This window comes from Nycticebus coucang, chromosome 2 (assembly GCF_027406575.1).
Source record: "Nycticebus coucang isolate mNycCou1 chromosome 2, mNycCou1.pri, whole genome shotgun sequence".
Taxonomy (NCBI): Eukaryota; Metazoa; Chordata; class Mammalia; order Primates; family Lorisidae; genus Nycticebus; species Nycticebus coucang.
Genome location: NC_069781.1, coordinates 183,592,255 through 183,608,708, shown reverse-complemented (window position 1 = coordinate 183,608,708; position 16,454 = coordinate 183,592,255). Strand labels below are relative to the sequence as shown.

Below are 16,454 nucleotides of genomic sequence, written 5' to 3'. Positions count from 1 at the left end.
TATAAAGTGGGATTGACTAGAGCCTCCCTAGCAGGACTGTTTGCAGGATTATGAAAGATAATAAAGAGTTAAGCTCAATACACACAGTTAGTGTTCAACAAAAAGAGATTTTCCTCAAGTCCTGAGCAGATGCCCACTGGTATCCTGTTCTATAGTCTAGCAGTGTGGGTGTGTGTCTCTCTCTGTCCCCCTCTCCCCTCCGCATCTTCCTGGCTAGGGCAGCTGAGGCCTTTTGAGCCTCAGCGTGAAGTGGGGCCATCAGAGGCAGAAGCTTCTGGGGCTCGGAGGGCACCCCAGGCTGCATCCCAACCAAAGGCCCAGACTTCAGGGGAGCAGTCCCCAGTTTGGCCCTGGAGTCAGGGTGGGGGCAGGAACGGGGCTAAGGTCTTGACTTTGCATGGAGATGGTTTGCTGCAGGAGGGGGTTGGATTGTCACTCTAGGAATGGGCACAGTAAGGATGGCTTCCAGCCCACTTTCCTCCATCCCCACTCCAGCATGGCTTCTTCCTAAAGCCACATGACCTCAGAATAAAGCCAGGCCCTGGCCAGCTGTTAGGGGCAACCCCACTCACCATGCACCTGCTGCACCCACCATGCACCTGCTGGCCACCACCTTGGCCTCGCACTGGGCTTGCTTTTGCCAGGGCTAGTCCCTCCTCACGGAAAACCCTTGTAGAAAGCCGGACAGAACATGTTTGCCGAGCCCACTGAGGAGGTATGCATTACCCCCCAAGGGCAGCAGACACAACTGTGGGGTGCCCAGGTGGCACCTGCATTGAATTGGTAGCTCCAGGGAGGCCGAGGGCCAGGCAAGGGCTGTGGCCACCCACACTGGGATGGTCGCTGCTCTGCCCACCTCCAAGGTCTGGGTCCACAAGGCAGCCAGAGAGTCTCACCAAGTCCACACTGGGACTCAACCCTTTGCTCCTAGCCTCCCTCTTGCCCTCTAACCCAAGTAGAGTCGAGCAAAGCCCACATCCCCCCCCCCAACCAGCCCACGCCACCTTGCTCCCACTCTGCCCACTGTCGGGCCTCTGTGCCCTCTGCCCTGGCCACAGGGCAAGACAGATGGGAAATCGAGGCTTGGGGCTCAGTCTCCTCTCCCACCCTGGGAGGCCCTATCTCCACTCATAATTATCACTTTCTTATGTACTCTGGGGTTCACTTGCTGGTTTTGTTTGGGGCTCTGAGGTGGAAAGGTCTGGTCTGATCTATGATCCAGTCCTGGCAGGAGGACACAACCTCTGAGCTCTACCTGGCCTCTGTGGGTTTCTGCTGTATCCTCCAACCCCACGGTGGGGAGGATGCTGAGGCCACACTGTGGCATTGCTGCCACTGAGTCCCTGGTGCCTCCCCAGAGCCTCCTCACTACCAGGCAGGTGGCGGGGCCTGTAGGGTGAGCTCGTCCTTCCTGTGAGGCTGTGATGGCCGCAACCAATAGGGGAACCAGGTGGCTTCCCCCTGCTCCCCAGTCAGGTTACTCGGCTGCCCTGAGGCATGGACGTGGTGCCCCTCAGCCACAAGAGGGGAGCCAGGTCACAGACAGCAGCCTCTCCTGGGTAAACCTGTGGCACCCGGCCACCCCAGAGGGTAGTCCCCAGGCTGCCCAAAGAGGGCGTGAGCACCTGCCAGGCTCTGCTTCCTCATGATGGTTTCGCAAAGGGGCAGCATCTCCATTTAAAAAATGTGAGTGCTGGCTTGGCACCCGTAGCTCAGTGAGTAGGGAGCCAGCCACATACACTGAGGCTGGTGGGTTCCAGCCCCGCCCGGGCCTGCTAAAGAACAAATGACAATTGCAACCAATAAATAGCCAGGCGTTGTGGCAGGCGCCTATAGTCCCAGCTACTTGGAGATTCGCTTAAGCCCAAGAGTTTGAGGTTGCTGTGAGCTGTGATGCTGTGGCACTCGACCGAGGGTGACATAATAAGACTCTGTCTCAAAAAACAAAACAAAACAAAACAAAACAAACAAACAAACAAAAGTGAGCATCGAGGCCCGAAAGGCCAAGGGGCCACCTGGGGTTGCTCAGCAGAGCGGGGGCCACGGTCTGTGCCCCAGCCTCTCAGAACAGTACAGGGCTCCTCTCTGAAGCAGCAATAACCAGATCAAGACACCAGCAGCAGTAACACTTAGGAGTTTTGAGAATAATACCCAACACCCACCGAGAACCTCCTCAGAGGAGCTCCAGCGTCACTGGGTACCAGGCAGGGGCTGTACATGGTCGGGAGGTAACAGGAAACCATGGTGACAGCCACTTGCACGCCCTGGGAGCGTGTACAAAGGGCTCGCACATACAAGACCTCTCTGGTGTTTGTAGTGTGTGCTGAGGACCTCCTGGGCCTCCCTGGGAGCCCCCTTCTCCCTGGTGCATGTGGGCACCTCCTGGGGGTCTTCATGGTCACCTGCTTGGGGCTTTGACTACCGCGAGACAGGGCCTCCTGGAGGCATCTATGTGGGGCTGCAGGCCAGGCCTGTCCATGGGGCTGAGGTTGGCCAATTTCTCAGCCACTTTAGTCTCAGCTACCCTTCCTAGAGAAGGGTTTGACTGGGGTAGGGGGCCCAAGACACCTACAGCCCAGGTCCAGCAGCAGACAGTAGCCAGCGTGGACTGAGCACCAGCTGAGAGCTGAGCCTGGGTTCTAGGCTCATCCATGTGGCTGGGCAAGACAGAAGGGAAATCGAGGCTTGGGGCTCAGTCTCTTCCCAAAGCCAGATTGTGCATGGTGCTTGGGTCAAAGCCAGCTCCTCCCCTCCACTCCAGAGAGGACAAGTGGGTGGTACCCCAATCTAGCATCGCCAGCAGGGTCCTAGGCCAGGTGGGCAGGGGCTGGGCTTGCACTATCCCTACCCTTGAGGGTGGTAGGGTGGAAGAAGCTACAGGTCAGAGATCAGGAAGGAGACATGGAGATAATGGTGGGGGAGAGATGGGGAGAGACGGGGAGATGGGGAGAGATGGGGAGATGGAGAGAGATCAGCAGATGGGGAGAGATGGGGAGAGACACGGAGACAGGGAGATGGAGAGAGATCAGCAGATGGGGAGAGATGGGGAGATGGGGAGAGATGGGGAGAGATGGGGAGATGGGGAAAGATCAGCAGATGGGGAGACATGGGGAGATGGGGAGAGACGGGGAGATGGGGAGAGACGGGGAGAGACAGGGAGAGACGGGGAGATGGGGAGATGGGGAGAGACGGGGAGATGGGGAGAGACGGGGAGATGGGGATATGGGGGAGATGGGGATATGGGGGAGATGGGGAGATGGGGAGAGATGGAGAGATGGGGAGATGGGGGAGATGGGGAGATGGAGAGAGATCAGCAGATGGGGAGAGATGGGGAGAGACAGGGAGATGGGGAGATGGGGAGAGATGGGGGAGATGGAGAGATGGGGAGTGGGGAAGGGGCACGGGGCGAGCTGCTCATGCAGGACTCAGCAGGGAGTAGTCCGATGGATAGCAGGGAGGGTGTAGAGGGCAGGGAAGGGTACTAGGGACATGTGGGCAAAGGTGGCTGAGCCCCTGCTGCACCCTGAGCCACTGGGCTGGGTGCTGCCTCAGGCCTGCTGACCCCAACAGAGCCCTGATGCCCTGCAGCCGGCACAGGGAGATAAGAGCTTGCTGGGCCCCCTGCTTCCCAATGGGTGATAGCAAGTCCTGCGTGTCCTGATAGGTTGTGGCCACCGCAGCGGTTGGTGCAGCCGCATATCGGCCCATCACCGCCCGCTGCTCCCGAGTTTGTATCTGTGGGCACTGATAGGGGACCTCCGGCCCTGGGGGCAGCAGCACAGGAAGCCTGGGAGTGCCTGACCACAGCCAAGATCTGAGGCCAGCCTCATGGGCCAGGCCCCTGTTCCCTGGGGCCTCCACTATCCATCTGGAAAACAGGGGTGATGATCCTATATCCCACAGATGGATGGACACCACCCTGGGTGACAATGGAGCCCACAGCCAAACTCAAAATTAGACCCCCGTCTGCTGCTCCCTAGCCCAAGGCCTTGGACTTGGCCTTCAGGCCTGCCAGGGCCACCTCCTCTGCAGAGTGGGATCCACAGTGCTGAATGGTACCATGTGCCCTTGAGGGGGAAACTGAGGCAGTCAGACCTCCCCATGTAAGACCAGCACAGCTTGTACTGACATGGCGGTGAGGATGGGGCCTGTTCTTAGGCAGGTGCTCCCTGGTGAGGAGAAGACGCTGGGCACGTTTCTGCCAGGGCGCCTGGGGCCTCCCCTGCTATCTCTGGTTCCTGAGACACCCGAGCTGCAGCGTCTGCTGTGCTGCACCCGTCCCCTTCCTGGAGGTAGCAGGAGGAGCCCCAAGGGCTGGCAGAGGCGAAGTCCCAGGGGGAAAGACCAGGGGGAGATGGGGAGTGTGGAAGGACTTGCCCAGGACTCTCTAGTGCTAGGCAGCCTGCAGCCCATCCAACTGGCCTCAGCTTCCCAGAGAAGGGGGTCACCACCTGGCTGTGCCCACAGGCCAGCCCCTCCCTCTCTGGCCTCAGGCCTAGCTGTGGGACGAGCTGTTAAGTGAGCAGGGACCTCCCAGCACATGGGCCATCGCATCCACTTGGCATACACAGACAGAATGAATTGGCCACCACATTCTCTCGACATCTGGGACCCTGACAAACAGGATCACCTGTCCACCCTGACACCCTTCCCATCTTGGCCTCTGGGGCTCCCCGAGGAGAAACAGGGGTCCCCTATGCCTCAGCGAAGCCTGCCCTGATGCCCAGCAGGGCAAGGCCCTTGTGCCCATTTGCTTCTCCACAGACATGAACTTGTGAGCTCTTGAGGCTGCCTGCTCCCAGCATACACAGCAGGAGCTCCAGCAGCTTGCTGCATCAGATGTGTGCCCAGCATTGAGTACTCAGCCTCCATTCCCTCCCTCCCTTCAACGGGGAGTGTGCCATGTGCCACCACCCTGCCTCTGCTAGTGTCCCTCCCTCCCCGCCAGGGCCTGCCTCACGTGCCAGGCCCCTGTTCCCTGGGACCTCCTCTATCCATCTGGGAAACAGGGGCAATGATCCTACACCCCATGGATGGATGAAAACCACCCGGGGTGACAATGGAGCTCACAGCCATCCCAAGCGCCCTTCCTGGTGCCCTGGGCTGTGTTATTTATTCATTAGGAACTACAAACATCACTTCACTGCCCATTCTTCCCCACGTTCACAAGTGGATGGAATTTGACGCAGTCCCCACGAGGCAGCCACAGGAGACACATCTGTGGGATTGCTGGGATGTGTGGAGTAGGGCACCACATCATCCTCTCCGACATCCCTGTGGCCTGGCTGGAGCCACCCCAGAGTGGGGTGGGGTCCTCTCCTGCCCCACCGTGGCTCCAGACACAGCCTGTCTCCTGTCCGCCTCTAGATGGCTGCCCTGGGCTTCTGGGACATCACTCCTGACACCACTTGTTCCCTGACTCCTGGGATCCACACTGCTCTATCCATACCCTTCCATCTGGGATTCATGGGGCATCACATGAAATGCCTGCCTGCAGCTATGCCACTAGCCACTCGGGGCTGGCTAAGACCCGGGCTGCCCTGGGCAGGTGATGCTGCTAGACCCTTCCCTGCCCCCTTCCAGGTTACCTGGGCCGCTCCAGGGCCTGCCTGGCTGCCCCTCTGCTTCCTCCTGAGGCTTGGGCTCTGGGTCCCGCCCTGCCTTCTCCTCAGGGCCTCCTGGGGACATGGGGGGTGGTGGCGGTGAATTAGCATCTGCAAGGAGGAAGACACTGTCACGTTGCTGCTGAGACCTGAGTTGCTGCTGAGACCTGCGCTGGGAGGGCTACTGAGGCCCGGGGTGGCTGAGCACAGGTCCCAAAATGTCATCTCCCCTCCTGGCTTGCTCTAATTGGAGGGGAGGGAGAGACATCCCAGTTTTTCTCTCAGCCTCTTACTACCCCACATCCCTTTCATTAAGTTGCCCCCAATAATAATTGTTATCCCAGCTGCTGTTAATCATCAGTGTGAGGAGGGCTCAGAGGCACACCCAGGCCAGTGGCACATGCGTGGCCTCAGGCTCCCTGTCCCCTCTGCTGGCTGCTGGGGGCCCCTTCACCAGGCCCCGCACCCAATTCCAGCCCAAAGGGCATATTTGCCTTCCCAGCGGGCCTGATAACCACCTCAGCTCCCAATCGATGAGCTCCCATAAAGCCCCCCCCTTGGTGACGTCACGCGCCCAGCAGATTATTAATACCCGCGATAAGGGCCATGATTAACATCAAATAAATCAATCACACAGTATAAAAGTCCCATTATTTTTGGCTATAAATCAAAGTGGCTGGCATTTGAGCTCCAGCCACCGCAAGAGTGCCTCGCTGGACCCGCCTGAGTGGCAGACACTCTCCCGCGCCGTCTTATCGCGCCCATCTCTGTGTTATCACCGCGGCCTGTGCCAGGTGCAACCCTGGCTGTTTTTTCCAGCTCCCTCTCAGCCCCACCCTGCCCCGCGCAGCCCCGGCCCCACATCAGATAGGGAGCCTGGCTCCCCGGAAAGCCGGCCCAGGCCAAAGTCCACTAGCAACGCCACCTGCCCTTTGGTGCAGCCCCCCTGCCAGTCTCCTGTGGTGGCCAGCCTGGCAGCACCTAATGTGACGATGACGGCAGGGCCACCTTAGAGCACCACACGCCTCACACGTGCCTGCTCCTTGCAGCTGCTATGTGGGGGCTCATGCCCGGTCTATGGATGCAGAAACCCACGCCCAGCGAGGGTTAAGAGACAGGCTGGGGGGAGCCTTTCTGTACCACCAAGCAATGTGTGGCGATAGGGATGGTAGCGAAGGCAAATCACCAGCAGCAGCACGTCCCAGCCCTTCACCCTGGCCTGCCCTGCGGTGGGGCGTGTCCCCAGGGAGCCGAGGTCCCCCAGGGCCTTCCTGCTGTGGAGGGGCCAGGGCCAACAGGCTAGATGTGCAGGGCCTGGGGGAGGGCCCACTGGGCTCCAGACCTGTGGCTGTCCCAGTGGGGACCCTGACACTCAGACTGGGAAGTGCTGGGGTGGGGAGCCCAGCAAGAAGCCCCCCTCTTCCAGGGACCAAGGTCTGTCTTGGATCCCCGCCCTGCCAGTCCCTTGCCCACCCCTCATCCTACCCCAGGGCCTGTGCATGGCTGGTGCCACTGCCTTGTACATGGCCCTGGGCACACATGGGGTCCACGTGTCTGTGGGGTCTCTGCTCTTGGCTGGCCACCCCGCCTCACCCGCTGCCCACCCTCCAGACAGCTGTGGCCATGTCCCCCCTATGGGGGTGGTCCAGACTTCATATGCAGAGGTTTGCTGTAGAGTGGGTGTGATAGCACCACTGTGGCTGCTGATGGGGGGAGCCGGCTCGCATTCTCTGTGAACCAGCTGCTGCACTTTCAGACCCTGGGAAACAGAGGTGAGGGTAGAACCTCCATCTCTGCGGGCCCCTCCTGGGGTGTTTAGGGCACTGATGGCCATCCTTGGGTACCTGGCTTGAGCAGGCATCCTAGAGTCAGGGGGTCTTGGGAAATACCCTGCCCCTCAGAGAAACTGCCCCCAGGAGAGTATTGGAGGTGCCTGGGGTGGGGTAAACAGCAGATGAGGTGGGAGTTAGGCTGGCTCCAGACCCATGTGGGTCCCTAATTGAGTGCCTACAGGCTGTGTGACCCTGGGGAAGTCACTTGACCTCTCTGGGCCTCACTGCCTTATCAGTCAAATGGGATCCACGCCGTACCTGTGCACTGAGGCTATGCAAAGCACCTGGCAGGTCCCACATCTCAGCAGGCCCCAGAGCCCCCAAGGACAGCAGTTTCATAGAGGGAAACTGAGGCTGGAGGCATGGCCCTTGTGTGGTCACTCAGTGGTACCTATGTGCCCTAACCCTGGGGCCTCCATCTGGGCTTCAGTCTCCTCACCTGCACCACAAGGGGTTGGATTCCCAGAACCTGTGTACTAAGGTTCATTCCTGCCCTCTTCCCAGCCCTCAGGCCTCCCACCCGCTGGCCTCCCCTGGCTGGAAGACAGCTGGGCATCTTCTGGCCCTGCCAGGCATAGTCAGCCACAGACACCGCCCAGTATCACGCCCAATGCCTAGGTATGGCAGCTACGGCTCTGCAGGTGGGGAAACGGGGTGGGAGGGGTCTTCCCAACTCACCTGCGCTGGCAGGGCTTAGGGGCTCAGGCGCTTCAGGCTCCCGCTCTGTGAGGCTGGCGTCTGAGGTCTGTACATCCTCTCCAGCCTCCATGTCTCCAAGGGAACCTGCAGACAGAAGCCCGAGGGAGCCTGTGAGCAGCTTTGGGATGAGACCTCCCATCCCCTCTACTCTCCTGCACCCTCCACGCAGGCAGGGGCCTGGGCAGCTGGCAGGATGGGGTCAGCCACCACATAAGGCCAGAGCCCAAGAGGGGACGGCCTCCAAGCAATGTGTGAACCCACCCTTGCTTCAACCCCGACCCCTGCAGCAATTACAAAGCCTCAGGGTCACCTTGCCTGCCCTCCAACCTCTTGCCAGGATGAGAGGTCCGGCCACTCCTTGTGTCTCTCTCCCACCTGCTCCCCCCAGCACCAGGGGACCGGCTACAGGAGCAGTGTTGGGGCCTGTGGATCGGATGGATGCTGTGGCCCTCGTCCTGGCCCCTGGGCCCCAGCATCCCATCCACTGCCTGAAGGTAGGTACAGTTTGACCCACACCCTCATGCCTGCCCTTCTCTCAGAAGCCTCCCAGGGACCCCCATCCCTGAGGGGTTCCCTTACTTGGTCCCCATGGTCTGGGAATCCCCTGAGGGGGGCACCAGCACTCAGTACAGGCCTGCACCAGGGAGGCACTCACAGCTCAGTCAAATGAACACGTGCGTGACTAGAGGGCCACAGGCGTCTGTAGTGAGCTGGGGGCCGGGGTGCCATGGGGCCTGGGGCTCCCTCAGAGACTCGGGCACCAGGGTCTCAACAGGTAACAAGGCAGTTGGAGACAAGCCTACTTGGCCCAAGGAGGTGGCATCTTCCACCCAAAGTCAGGCAATGGGGTCCCCTGTATGGTCTGTGAGGATGGTGGCACCCAGGAGGCCCCCTCTCCCTGCCTCTAACTGCTTCCCAGGACCCCCGGTCCTGTCTCAGCCTGGGTCCTGGCGGGATCTGGGCGTGGGGCCACCTCCTGCCCTAAGGACCACCCAAGTTCATCCTGTGCAACACCTGACCTGCCCCCCACCCACCACGGCCTGCCAGGGAAATGACCTCCCACTGTCCCTGTCTAGCCTGAGGCATGGGAGAGGGGCACCCCAGTCCACGGATTCCCACAGAAGCCAAGCCCCTCTTATTCCTGAAGACAATAAGCAAGAGGAAAAGTCTGGAAAACCTTCCAACATCTGTAAGTCCACATGTCAGTGGTGCTGGATGGCACAGAGCAGACCTGCTCTGATGGGGTTGGGACCGAAGGCACCAGAGGGAGCCCTGAGCCAGGATGGAATGGGCACTTTGCAAGGATGAGCTCCCTGTCCCTGGAGGCAACCAAACAAGCAGATGGGGAGTGGCCTGGGTTTGCACCTCTGTGGCTCGGCGGTGCCTACCATCACTGTGACCACTCTGGGGATTTGATGGTCCCCAGTGTGTCCCCAGAAAACCACATAGAGGGCCCAGAATGCTCTTATCACATCCTGGCCCACCCCCTTGTCTGTTTTCCAGGGAAAGGCAGGAGCCGGCAAGAGCTCAGCCTGCTGGTGTCTGGACACCTGCCCTCCCTGTCACAAATGTGTGGCTGGCCTGCATCCAACACTGGCCACAGTAGCTGGCTCACGTCAGGGGACAGAGGCCCCGAGATCTGTGGGTGAGTGCGTGAGCATTGCTGGGACAAAGTCCCAGGTGACTTCCAAAGCTCACGTGGGGCTCAGAGGGGGAAACCAGGCTTGGGTTTGGATCCGGCTCCCCTCTCAGATCCCTGTAGCTAGTGTTCCTGGGGAGGCAGGCAGCAGATGCTTTTTCTGCCTCCTGCTGACACCTGAGGACCTTATGCTGGCACCAAACTGCCAGACGCTGTGGGGATGAACCCACTGGTGAGGAGACAACCAGAACCATGGATGGGCCTCAAACCAAAAACAAATTGTGAAAACGCAGTGAGGGAAGGAGGCGAGAAAGGGATGAAGGCGGCAGGTCTCCAAGGTGACAACGTCGCTGATATAAGACCAACGGCTGAGAAAAGACGGGACAGACAGGGCATCATGTGCAAAAACCCAGAGGGGATGGGTGGGAAGGAAAGGAAGGCTGGGGCAGGGTGTGGAGGGATGGAGGCTAAGAGCACAGAAGCCTGACAACACCAACCTCATAGACCACGAGAAAAGCAGATCCTTGTCCTGGGGTCACTGGGGAGCCATGGAAGGTCCCAGGGGGTGGTAGGATCACTTTCCCAGCCTCCTCAGAACTTGTCAGAGCTGTGATTACAGTAGAGGGCTGGGCTCAGCCCTGGGCTAAGGTCTACCTTTTCTCACCAGCAAGCCACACAGCAGGCTCCCAGGGCAACTTGTGCCCCTGGAACAGGGGGTGTGACCTGTGTGACCTCCTTCTACAGTTAGCCTCTGCTCCACACCTGTGTGGGTCAGTCTGAGTTGGCACTGGCTTCACCAAGCCACCCTCAGTTTTGCCAGCCTCAGTAGGAGTGCTCAAGGACACTAGCATTAGCATACTCGCCTGCCTCAGGGGTTGCCTGGGGCTGGGGTCCCTCCTGCTGGGCAGTGCAGGGCAAAAGGGCCGCAGCCGCTGCTTTGGCAAATGGGCCTGAGGCTTCCTGTCTTCAGGTATTTTGGGGCCAGACCACCGGGGCTGGGCTGATGCTGTAAGTGTACAGCAGACATGCCTCTGCCCACACCTGCACCCCCAGGAAGGCAGTCCTAACTCCTGGTGCCCCTCCCAGGGGGGCCTCAGACACCCAGGGAGGCCCTGAGCTCGTGAAGGGTTCTCCCATTTACCGTAGAACAAAGGCACCCGCTCTGCACAAAGCCGTGACAATGAGCGTGGAGAAAGCGCTGCCAGGCTAATTTCAGTTCCAGCCACAATTAAAGCATCCTTGACAATGCAGCACCATCGCCAACCAGCACATTGCACAGCCCACAAACAGGACGTGGAGAGGTGCCTTCTGCCCGGGCCACCTTGGTGCCGGCCAGGGGGCCGCTGGGCCCTGTTTGTGATGCACTGGAGTCTACAGGTTGCCTGGGGGAGCCACAGTGTGTTCTGCTGCCTCCCTGGACCCCAACTGCAGGCCAGGCTGACCCATGGCCAGGCAAGTTGACTGATGGATGTTGTGTCTCTGATGTGTGACCTTGAACAACTCACTCTAAGCTTGGTTTCCTCACTTGGAACTCACAGAAGCTCCCACCTCACAGGACAGGCTCGCTGAGCACCTGCGTCACTGGGGTTCAGCACAGGGCCACATGTATCATTGGGGCTCTGGACGGGGCTACCTACATCACCAGGGCTCAGCTCAGGGCCACCTGAATCACCAGGGCTCAGCACAGGGCCACCTGCATCACCGGGGCTCAGCACAGGGCCACTTGCATTACTGGGACTCTGCACAGGGCCACCTGCATCACTGGGGCTGAACACAAGGCCACCTGCATCACCGGGGCAGAGCACAGGGCCACCTGCATCACCGGGGCTCAGCACAGGGCCACTTGCATTACTGGGACTCTGCACAGGGCCACCTGCATCACCGGGGCTGAACACAAGGCCACCTGCATCACCGGGGCTGAACATAGGGCCACCTGCATCACTGGGGCTCAGCACAGGGCCACTTGCATTACTGGGACTCTGCACAGGGCCACCTGCATCACTGGGGCTGAACACAAGGCCACCTGCATCACTGGGGCTGAGCACAGGGCCACCTGCATCACCAGGGCTGAACACAGGGCCACCTGCATCACTGGGACTCTGCGCAGGGCCACCTGCATCACCAGGGCTGAACACAAGACCACCTGCATCACTGGGGCTGAGCACAGGGCCACCTGCATCACCAGGGCTGAACACAGGGCCACCTGCATCACTGGGACTCTGCACAGGGCCACCTGCATCACCAGGGCTGAACACAAGACCACCTGCATCACTGGGGCTGAGCACAGGGCCACCTGCATCTCTGGGGCTCAGCCCAGGGCCTGGCACACAGTAAGTGCTCAGAAAGCAATGGGCAATATCACCAGTGATCACCACCAAGAGCCTGTAGGCCTGAGTTGGGGGGAACTGTTAGATTGCATGCCCTCTTTCATAGATACTGCTCTTAACCTCCATGGAGCCCCAGGAGGACAGCCAGTCTTTGTTTCAGATGGGGAAATAGGTGCAGCGGTCTGGCTCATATCTCAATGTGTGGGGATGATATGTGTAGGGACGGGGTGCAGGAGGATGGGGGGGGATGTCACCTGTTGTGGTGGGGGTGGGGTAAAGCGGAGGCAGGACTGTGAAGGCTGCTGTGGTATGAGTCACCCACCACTGCGTGCCCGGTATCCCAAGAGGCAAGCCTGAGTCCTGTCCACTTTATGGATGAGTAAACTGAGGCCCAGCAAGGAGGGCTGATCTGCTCATGACCCTCAGCAAACAGTGTTGGGAGTACTGGGACAGGACCTGCCCCCATTCCCCAGCCCTCCCTGTCCAGTACTACCTGCCTGGGGTATCCTCAGGCCACGCACAGTCACCAGCACCAGGGCAGCGCTGGGCTCAGCCCTGTGGTGCCCGGAGTCCCTGGGTTATCGCTGCAAGCAGACGCCCGCGCGCCCATCCGTCTCTTGCTCATTAAGCCGGATGCCGAAATGGAAATGAAAACATAATAGCTATTTGATTGGGGGTGAGATATTTTGCATATTGGCTCAGCGCTGATAGTGGAATTTCATCAACTCCCTTTTTTCATGCTTTAAAACTGAATTACGGAGACAGGCTCTGTGCAGCAGGGTGATCCCAACTCCCTCCAAGGGCCTGCTGTGATTAACACAGCCCCCCTTTTGATGGCAAGGTGCTGGGGGGCTCCTCTAAAATGACAGCCTTGTGGAAAACTGAGCAGTCACTGAGGAGGGGAGAAAAACTCCCAGACTGTAGCCCTGGGGGGGTGGACCTGCGGCCGGGATCCAAATGGGGCTGTGGACAGGTACTTACCAGGAGTCTGAGGCTCCTGGTGAGGTCCCTGTGGTCCCCTTGGTTCCATGGCCTTGAGCAGGCTTCCAGGGCCACTGTGTGTGCCTGCCTGGGGCATAGGTCACGTCTGTCCAGGCCTCTCTAGAGGACCAATTTATTCTTGGTTTGCAGATGAGGAAGCAGAGGTGCAGGCAGCTGACCAGGCCCCTGTCAATGACAGGGTGGACACAGGTACCCCGTCTTCCCTGCCAGCATCCTGGCTTACCTGGGTGGTGCAGAGCCAGGGTGGGGGGGGCGGGCATCAGGCTGACCCGAGTGGAGGGGAGAAGGCCAGGCCTATTTCCACATAGCTCATCTGGCTGCTCAACACACCCCTCCCAAGCCCTGGCTTGGCCAGGCTCTATACCAGATGCTGGAGGTCTGACAGGGACCAACACCATCCTCAAGATGAAAGGGACGGAGGCCAGCATGGCCAGGATGGAGAGGCCTCCTGGAGGAGGAAGTAGCAAGGAAAAGGGACGTGCTGGGAGAGGTCACCAGCACTGTGGGCAGCAGGGTGCTGAGGCTGGGGGTCACTGCTCTCAGAGCTGATCCCCTCATAGACAACAGGGAGTGTTGAATCTCTTGTCAAGGGTGGGGGGGGGAGTAGGTTCTGAGCACAGCACCTGCTGTGACAGTTTCCACTCCTCAGGGAGATGCCTTGTCTTCCCCTGGAGGGTGGAAGCAGGTGAGGGACAGGGTGGGGGTGGGGGCCTGGGCGGGGCCATGGGGGCCAAAGGAAAATAGCCCCCTGTTGGCTTGCTCTTCTCACTGGCCCTGGGCAGTACTGGGGGCACCACCCTGTGAGGGGGGCTCTGGGCAGTACATAGCAGCCAGATAAGGCTGATAACAGAAGGAAATAGCAACAGAGTTGGACTTTCCCACTGCTGGGCAGAGGGGCAGCTCAGGGAGTATGGGATAGAGATAGGGGCTCACCGTGGGAGCTTAGAGAGCCTGGACATGGCCTGGTATTTGGGCCTGGCCACCATTCCAGAGGGGCTCTATCCCCCAAGCAGACCCAAGAGGCAGGTCAGAAGCCCAACCTCTTGGCTGGAGGGCAGTGTGACCCCTGGCAAGAGCCACAGTCTGGCTACTTTCAATGCACAGACATTGCAGTCACTGCCTACAGCCCTCAACATTGGACTTGTACACACAGTTCTGATGTGCCCTGAGCCACTCTGCAGAGCCAAGGTGGGGGGAAGGTTCATGAATCTCGGAAGACTTCCTAAATACCCAGATGGCTGGGCCCCAGAGCTGGTGATGCCTTCCATCTGCCATGTCTGCTCTCTAGGTTGGACATGGCCTGAAGCTGCCAAGGCAGTGCAGGGCCCAACCCCTCAGCCAGTGGCCCAGGATGACCACCAGCTCCCTCTGGCTGCCTCCTCTCCGAGTGGGTAGGAGACGCTCACTCCTCTGCCTGGAGAAGCATCCACGGTCCAGCCCTCTGCTCCAGAGCTGGCAAGTGGCCTGGGAGGTGTCCGCTGAGCTCCCCAGTGCAGAGTTCAGTAAGCTCTACACAACCGTTAAAGTGGCCCCTTACAGGGGAAGGTCTCACAGGAGGCTCTAAGGACACGCCAACATGCGCTCTGTTGGGGGGTTTATGGCAGAGTGTGTGAGGGTCTCTGGGCTTTTGAGAGGCCTCAGGGTCAGTGCCTACTAACAGTGAAGGTGGCAACAAAGAGGAAGTTAGTGGTAAGTGTGGTGTAGGTAGGCTGGCGCCACACTTGGGCAGAACAGAGAGCACCGGAAGCCCCTGCAGGACTGGGGAACAGGGCCCTCTGGGCCCAGATGCTGGCCCTGCTATCTTGCCACACAACCATGAGAGAAGGCCTGGGGGCAGAGGACACATCGGGTTGGGCAGCTGGACCCCTCCACTCCTCTACCAAGGGTCAGCCAGATGGCACTCACACACACCCTGCCACGGGGCTCCAGCTGATCCTCTGCTGGGTCTGAGGCCTGTGTACCTCTAAGGTTGTCCACACATCTGCCTCTGTGGCCAGCTGTGTGCTCCTGGAGGGCCTGACCCCAACCGCACAGCCACACAGCCCAACACACCCCGAACGCCAAGCCCAGGAGGTGCCGGCAAGTGCCCATGTCCCCACAGCTGGGCTCAAGTAGGGATACTAGGCAGAGCATCACACCACACTCTGGGCCATTCCACTCCAGTGGCCCCAAACTCTCTGAGAACGAGGACTCCACATTCTAATGAATCAGAGCCACTGGGGCTTGGGGCAGCTTCTAAAATATTAACTAACACACTGACTGCCACATTAGCAATGTTCTCCCTCCTTGAACCCATGGTATTTTATTAGGTCAAGCACATTAACTGCCATGTGAGTTGTATTTAACTCACACTAGTTTTGAGCTCAGGGCCTCATGAAACATAGTAACTCACATGTCTCTTGATCTAATTAAACACCTGGTCCCAAAGGGCGCCGGCCCCATATGCCAGAGGTGGCGGGTTCAAGCCCAGCCCCGGCCAAAAACTGCAAAAAAAAAGAAATTTTTTTTCTAGTGGGGAGTCAATGTGTGAGATGTGTGAGTTATGTGTGCTTCACAAGGCCCCAGGTTTAAAACCAGTGAGTCAAATACAACTCACATGACAGTTAATACATATTAAAAATATTTCATTAACATAATCCAGGTACAATAAAACTTATCCTTTTAAGTGCTGTTTGGCCTTTAAAGATATAAGTGGTGGTAACATGCCATCCGAATAAAGCTGAGGGCCTCCCCTGGCCCAGTCTTACCAAGAAACAGGCAGCAGGGTCCAGACACAGCTCATTTCTCTCCAAAAGTTACAGAGGGGTCAATGAAAACTGCAGGCTCTTTATAATGCCAATCATCTCCCAGCATTCTGTCAATTGTCCAGAGCTCTCCTTTGGCAGCCCAGCCATGTCCTACCTCATGGCCTGGCCTCCCCTCCCCAGTCCAGCCTCCTCCTTGCCCTCAGCCCTGTCCTCTCTGTGCCTGTCTCTGGCTGTCCCTCAGCAGATGGCAGCAGCCAAGGGAGCAAGGCCCAGCAGCACACTCCTGAGAAAGCTTGTCCCTTTGTCCCTGTCAGCTGTGCATTCAGTGTGAGGGCTGCTTCTGGAGTCCTGGGCCCAGGAGGGGGACCACAGCTGCCTGCCTCTCCCATCCCCTCCTCCACCTCCGGGCCTGCCCCTGCCAGCCTGCAGGGCCATTGCCTGTTCCACGCTCATGTAGAACTCAACTGCTTCCCTCTGAAGCTGTCAGCATTGATTCCGCTATACAACTGGTGTGTGAACGACCACCTACACCTGCCTACCCCCCACACTTGGCCTTTAGGTCACTTTCGTCCCTCACCTTCATGACGTGCCTCTGATCAGATGCC

At 59.0% G+C, this 16,454-nt stretch overlaps 1 protein-coding gene across 7 annotated transcripts in view; it reads right to left on the bottom strand.

The window, feature by feature from the left end:
- Positions 1-16,454, bottom strand: part of ZFPM1 (zinc finger protein, FOG family member 1) — a 69,163-nt gene that overhangs the window by 32,072 nt on the left and 20,637 nt on the right. For 5 of the 7 annotated variants that reach the window (XM_053554696.1, XM_053554716.1, XM_053554750.1 and 2 more), the window contains exons 2-3: positions 8,114-8,218; positions 5,589-5,714 (exon numbers count right to left, since the gene is read on the bottom strand). In XM_053554696.1, coding sequence (XP_053410671.1) covers positions 5,589-5,714; positions 8,114-8,218 — 231 coding nt within the window. The remainder of the gene's footprint in view (positions 1-5,588; positions 5,715-8,113; positions 8,219-16,454) is intronic. The other 2 variants (XM_053554706.1, XM_053554731.1) reach the window with 1 other exon arrangement.